The sequence below is a fragment of the Phyllostomus discolor genome, chromosome 6 (assembly GCF_004126475.2).
Source record: "Phyllostomus discolor isolate MPI-MPIP mPhyDis1 chromosome 6, mPhyDis1.pri.v3, whole genome shotgun sequence".
Lineage (NCBI taxonomy): Eukaryota > Metazoa > Chordata > Mammalia > Chiroptera > Phyllostomidae > Phyllostomus > Phyllostomus discolor.
The window spans coordinates 7,852,553-7,858,520 of NC_040908.2; the positions used below are offsets into that span (position 1 = coordinate 7,852,553).

The 5,968-nt window shown below is 50.8% G+C and overlaps 1 protein-coding gene across 1 annotated transcript; it reads left to right on the top strand.

The window, feature by feature from the left end:
- Positions 1 to 4,867: 4,867 nt before the first annotated feature.
- On the top strand, positions 4,868 to 5,459 carry MSGN1 (mesogenin 1). The gene has a single exon (XM_028514502.2). The coding sequence runs from the start codon at positions 4,868 to 4,870 to the stop codon at positions 5,447 to 5,449; it is 582 nt and encodes a 193-aa protein (XP_028370303.1). The 3' UTR covers positions 5,450 to 5,459.
- Positions 5,460 to 5,968: the final 509 nt, after the last annotated feature.

The following is a 5,968-nucleotide window of genomic DNA, read 5'->3' on the forward strand; positions in this document are numbered from 1 at the left end:
TATGACTCTGGGTCCCGCTCTGAAGTTCCCCTGCCCCACACAGTGTGTTCTGCTCTCTGCTATCCCCCCCATCCTCCATCATCCACAGACGTGAGGACTGGGCCCCCTGCCTGCCCCCCTCCTCCGTGGGCATATTTAAGCATATTTTCAAAAGAGGAGGAGGCTTAGGTTCTGATCAGACACTGTCGGGGCCCCACAGGGCCACGGCATCCTGTACGTGGATTATCCCTAGGGAAAGCCGCGCCGGCTCGGCTCCGTCTGCATTCACTGGGCAGAGAAGATTTGTACAGGGCCTGGTGGTGGGGTGGGTCGGCTCTTGAGCTCAGGTTGTCCGCACGCGTGAGGACAAAGGAAGTCATACAGGTGTTCAGGACAGGCAAGGAAGGATGCTCTTCCGATGTCGCTCAGTGAAGGGGATGGAGATCAACCTAGTTTCAGGGCAGGGGTCCTCCTCAGGAGGAATGGCTTCGGAAGTCCACAAGGGTTTTGTCCTCCTGTTCTAGATGGTTTCTACAGTTTAGCATATGTATCTTCTGTCCCTCGGCTCTCCTAGGAAGTAATCTGCATCATTTCATTTCTATTTTTTTCGTGTGTGTTGTTTTGTCCTGGTGAAATTTTTAGCCTATGAAAATCATCTATTTGCACATTGCATGATGCTTTACTATTGATTTTGAAGAGACTTGAAATGAAAATATTATTCTTTGGCTTTTTAAAGAACCTCAGGCTCAAACCAGGAGAGAGCCGAAAGTTTCATTATGTCCCTGGCTTGTCGGGAGAGTAAGGACAATGACATGGAGGCAGCGCACGCACTGGCTCTGCTAAAGCTCTCACGGCTTATAGCACAGGGGCTCTACGTCAGTAACCAAGTAAGAAATTGCTACTTTTATTTCTCCTTACTAGTTCAAGGACACAGGAAGATATTTCATTGCAATTAGGTATTCTTTTCACACCACACACACACAAACACACTCCCTTTGTCCCACAAGATTTATCTATTTGTTGGTTACTTGTTAGCTGGGTGCCAAGATTGTGTGATGGAGTGAAAGGGTGCAGGTTTTTGAATTAGTCCTAACTGTGTTCAAACACCGGCTCTATCCCTTGCTTGGCAGGGGCTGGGCAGGCCAGGGGCTGCCTTGGCCATTGAGGCTGTGTGGCTGTGGCTGGGAACAGGGACTGTGGAGTATACAAAGGTCAGGGCCGTGAGGCCCCGATGGCCAAAGACAGCTATGAAACCAGAGCACATGGAGTGTCTGCATGATAAGCTCAGAGCTGGAGCTTATCACGAAGGCCTTGAAGACAGGAAGTAGGTGCATTACTGCAGCTGACTCTGGGTACATCAGCCACAAAGATGCTGGGTGAGCCTGTAGCCTTGAAAAGAGAAGTTGTGTCCATTGAACCGGAGCATCTGAGTTTCACTTTCCCTTCTTGTAAGGGGGAGATGCTGCTTACCTTCCCAGACTGAAGGGCTGCAGGAGACCGTGTATGTGGGGCTCTTGTTTTCAGCATCCAGCACAGAGTAAATGCTCAGAAAAAGGAAAGTGTTCTTGTTGATATTAGTGCATGAAAGTGTTTTATCAGTGAAAGAACAAGATATTCTAAAACTTTCAATGATAGGAAGAGATGCCTACTACCAACCTTACCTGCTGGTTAATAGAAACGATGGTGTGGCCTAAAGCCAGGGAAAGCACTAGAAAGTGGTAGGGGAGACAGACGCCTTCTGTTCAGGAGCTGGGAACCCAGGTTGTAAAACAACCTCAGGGCATGAACAAGGGCCCCTTTGAAAACCCTCTCTCCCCACCACCTTCCCTGTGACACAGAGTCATTCACTGGGGCCTGCCCCCCCCTTTTTCATCATGACTTTGAGCAACTTTTTCTACTTCCTCAAACCTCTGTTTTTTCCTTATGTAAAATGGGAACAAAAATGATACTTTCTTTGAAGGATTTTTATAAGGTTTCCATGGGATAAATCATCCGAAGCACTTGGCACCAAATAAGTTGGTGGCTATGGCTGCTCTCATCACTGGGATGACTGTGGGTGTGGCCAGCACAGGGGGTGGCTCTGCAGAGCTTACGCACCACACTCTCTTCAGACTATGAGGGTTAGGCCCACCCACTAGTGGAGGCAGAGAAGCATTACGTGGTGCCAGTCCATCTCATCATCTCATCCAGGGATGAGGACAGAGTCTAAACCTACTGCATCCTGTTAGCCCCTAGAGTGCCAGCACACCGGGCCGATCTCAGGTGCTCTGTGCGCACTGGTTGCATGATTGAATGGTACCAATCAAGCCGTTTTCCCATTCTTCCTGAGTTCCAGTTAAAGCTTGAGTTCAAGCGTCCAGAGCACCCGAGGGGCCGTCCTGCTGATGCCTTCCACTCTTCTCAGGTATTTCAGCCAGCGGTTAAAAGCCAGGTGTGAATCCTGGGCTACCAGTCATTCAGCATTAGCTCTGGAGTCTTGGGCAAATTTCTTACGTCCTCTGTGCCTCAGTTCCTTTTTAGCACAACAGCACTGATGATGACAACAGCTCCTACCTCATAAGGTTGTTGGCGAGGATTAACGTGAGTTCGTCTGCGTTAAGCACCTGGAATAACATCTGGAGCAGCCTTGACCTCCAGGCCTCTAGGCCTGCCCCCCTCAGCCATCCTCCCCCAGCAGCAGGGCGGTAGACAGCCCCCAAGCTCCTCGATCCCGCACCTCCATCTCCACAGAACGAGCACCGAACACCTCCTGGAGACAAGCAGGGTACATGCAGGCTGGTTCTGGTTTATTTCTTACTAGACAGACGCGGACAGCAGGCAGTTTCCTTGTTCTAAGAACAGGTTTCGGGGCCCAGGGATGCTGGGTGACAGAGGCCAGCGGCACAGGAGTCAGAGTGCAGTGTGTTGTCCTGATCCTGGTGACAGCAAGAACAAAGTCGCCATTTATTAAGGGTCTACAGTGTACCCAGGATTTGGCAGGTGTTGTCTCCTTTAGAAAAGAAAACTTCTGAAAAGAGAAGTTTAAGAAATCAGCATTTTAGAAAGAAGCTATACACACAAAAAAAGAGGTATGGCGTCCGAGAGCAGAAGAATATTGTATGGAAAACTGAAGCTCCGAATGAGGACTGGAAGCCCACTGGGGCAGTGCTGCCACAGCCTCCTCGGGGTCACCGAGGGCCCGCCTCTCTCTGAGTCAGATTTAGGTCGTGTCCTCCACCACACCCAGCTGAAATAGAAAGCGATGTTTTGTTATGTTTTCTGAAGGTAGGCTTCTGGGTGGTACGCGGGATCTTGGCTTGACCAGGGAAATTTTAACCGGCCCTTTTAACCTCGTAGAGCCTTGGTCCTTTTATCTGTAAAACATTTTTTTAGATAAAGATTCATTATAATCTACACGAATTTCCTTTGAATAACATCAGCAAAGCCTAGGCTTCCCAATGAGAGCTGAAAGAAAAGGAAGAGGAAGGGAAAGGAGATGAAATCACTTATTATATCTATTATGTTTTATTGATGTTATTATTCTGCCAGATAGGGTGAAGGGTCCTTTAGTTAACGGCAAAATTAAGAGCATTCATCATCACAGACTGCCTGTGTGATCTCCTTCCTCCCTGAGCCTACCTAATTAAAAAATACCACCAACGTTTTAATTAGACCATTGGCATTTCTTTTCAATAATTGCCAGGGGACCTTAAATAACCACGTTAGAGGACACGGCAGTATTACTCTGAAATGTAACCCGCTGTGTTTCTGCTATGAATACTAATTTGTAGAATTAGTTACATGGAGAAAAAGTAATGTTCGTGGGACAAATGGGGACTCCGAGACAACCTTTTTTCAAAACACAGGGTCTCTCTGGAGCAAGTAGGAAGCAAAGCAAGCTAGCAGGGCCATCCAACTTAGCACATCCAGCTGCACTGGGAGCTATGGTGGGGGAAGCTGGGGGCTCCCCAGTTCACTTCACACTTCCGCTGCCCATTTCAAAAGCAAGGTGTGACTCTGCCGCTGGATTCAAAACAAACCCTTCAGAAGGCCGAATGGCAGGTACGCTACAAACTCCCTGCCTTAGAGGAACTTTGTGTCTCTTGGTGTCTGTTTGCTGCAACAAATTCCAACCTGCTCAGTTAAAGTGAGGACTTGAAGCTTCTGGAAGGCGGTTTCCTGCTTGTTAAGGCTCTGGATTTACTGGAACTGCTGGCCTTTGTCCTTAGGACCATAGGCTTCTCCACGCTCCACGACACCTAGGGAAGTTTACTGAAGAGGAAGGAAAGGAGGAAGCTGGTATCCACGACGTGTCCCCCGTGTACCCGTTTCCCCAAAAGCCCTGTGAAGTAAAGGTTTGTTGTCCGTGTCTGACACAGGAGGGAATGTGAGCTCAGGGAGGAAGGCCTCTTCCTGGACCACGTTGTTTCTCCAGCAGCACACCCCGTCTGCTCTGAACGTCTAGGTGGTCTTGGTGTAGGGGATGGGCCCTCTGGGGCACGGCTGCTCTCCACCAGGCCCCTGGCCACCACCTCCTGGCTGCGGATCACCCCAGGTTTGTTTTCTTTGGCTCCCTCTTTAATGAGTTCCACAGGACAATGCTAAGTCTAGTTATGCAGCCTTAATTGGTTTAGTTACAACAAGATAATTCCTTTTTTCTTCTCTCAGAGGCCTTTCTGTTTAAAGCCATTTTAGCTGGGAGATGCTAATTATCGGCGAGGAGAAAGTGACACCTGAAGAGTTCATCTTCCATCTCGGTCCTCGCTCTCTCCTTTGAACTCCCTCCACCCGGCCCTCTTTCCCACTTCATCACTTGTCCCCACCATCATAAAAGGGAGCTCTGCCCGGGCCGGGCGGCGCAGCCTTCCCACTTCCAGGGAGCCTCTCTCTCTGCAGCTGTCTCGCAGGCATGGCCAACCTGCGCGACACCTTCCTCTGCCTGGAAGACGGCTTGGGCTCCTCCGACAGCCCCGGGCTGCTGTCCTCCTGGGACTGGAAAAGCAGGGCAGGGCCCTTGGAGCTGCACCAGGCCTCCCCTACGCAGAGCCCCTCCCCGGCCCCATCGCTGGAGTCTTACATGTCTTCCCCCCGCCCGGCTGCCTCTGGGCTGCCCTGTGGGCACGAAGGTGCCATCCACAGGGGCAGCGAGGGCTGCAGCGGCCACGGCACCGGTGGCCTGGTAGAGGTGGATTACAATGTGTTGTCTTTCCAGCCTGCTTACCTGCAGGGCGCTGGTGGCCCCAAGGCCCCGAAGGGCACCAAAGTCAGGATGTCTGTCCAGCGGAGACGGAAGGCCAGCGAGAGGGAGAAGCTCCGGATGAGGACCTTGGCGGACGCCCTGCACACTCTTCGGAATTACCTGCCCCCTGTCTACAGCCAGAGGGGCCAGCCACTCACCAAGATCCAGACGCTGAAGTACACCATCAAGTACATCGGGGAACTCACAGACCTCCTCAACAGTGGGAGGGAGCCGCGGCCGCAGAGCGCCTGAGCCCCAGGCACCCCACCAGCCAGCTCCCCGGACCACCAGCACAGGGTCATGTGTATGTAGTAAGCGTGGTGACCTTGCTGTCAGGAAGGTGCTCAGCAATTTCCACTGGACTTGGTGGAACTGCCAGACCAGCAGGTACTTTGCTTCCAGTTTTCCCACGATTTCTCAGGAGTCTCGCCCTTTGCAAAGAGACAGATTAGTGTGCCTTTCTCTGTCTGTTCAAATTGTTTAAAAGGGCCAATGATTTTAAACGCAGCCTTTCAATAATGTCACCTTGTTACAATTCATCTTCTCTCGCCATGTCGGCGTTGGGAGCTCTCTTTCTGTTGCTAACTGAGCCTGTATTTTGTACAGGATCCAGTGTGACAGCTGGATTCTAACTTAGAAAGTTCTGTGGCGAGGATTTCAGCAGTCCTGTTTTACTGTGTGTGTGTGTGTGTGTGTGTGTGTGTGTGTGATGGAAATCATGCCTTTACTTGTGCAGGGACCCCAAAATCCCTTCAGTGCAGCAGGAAAGAG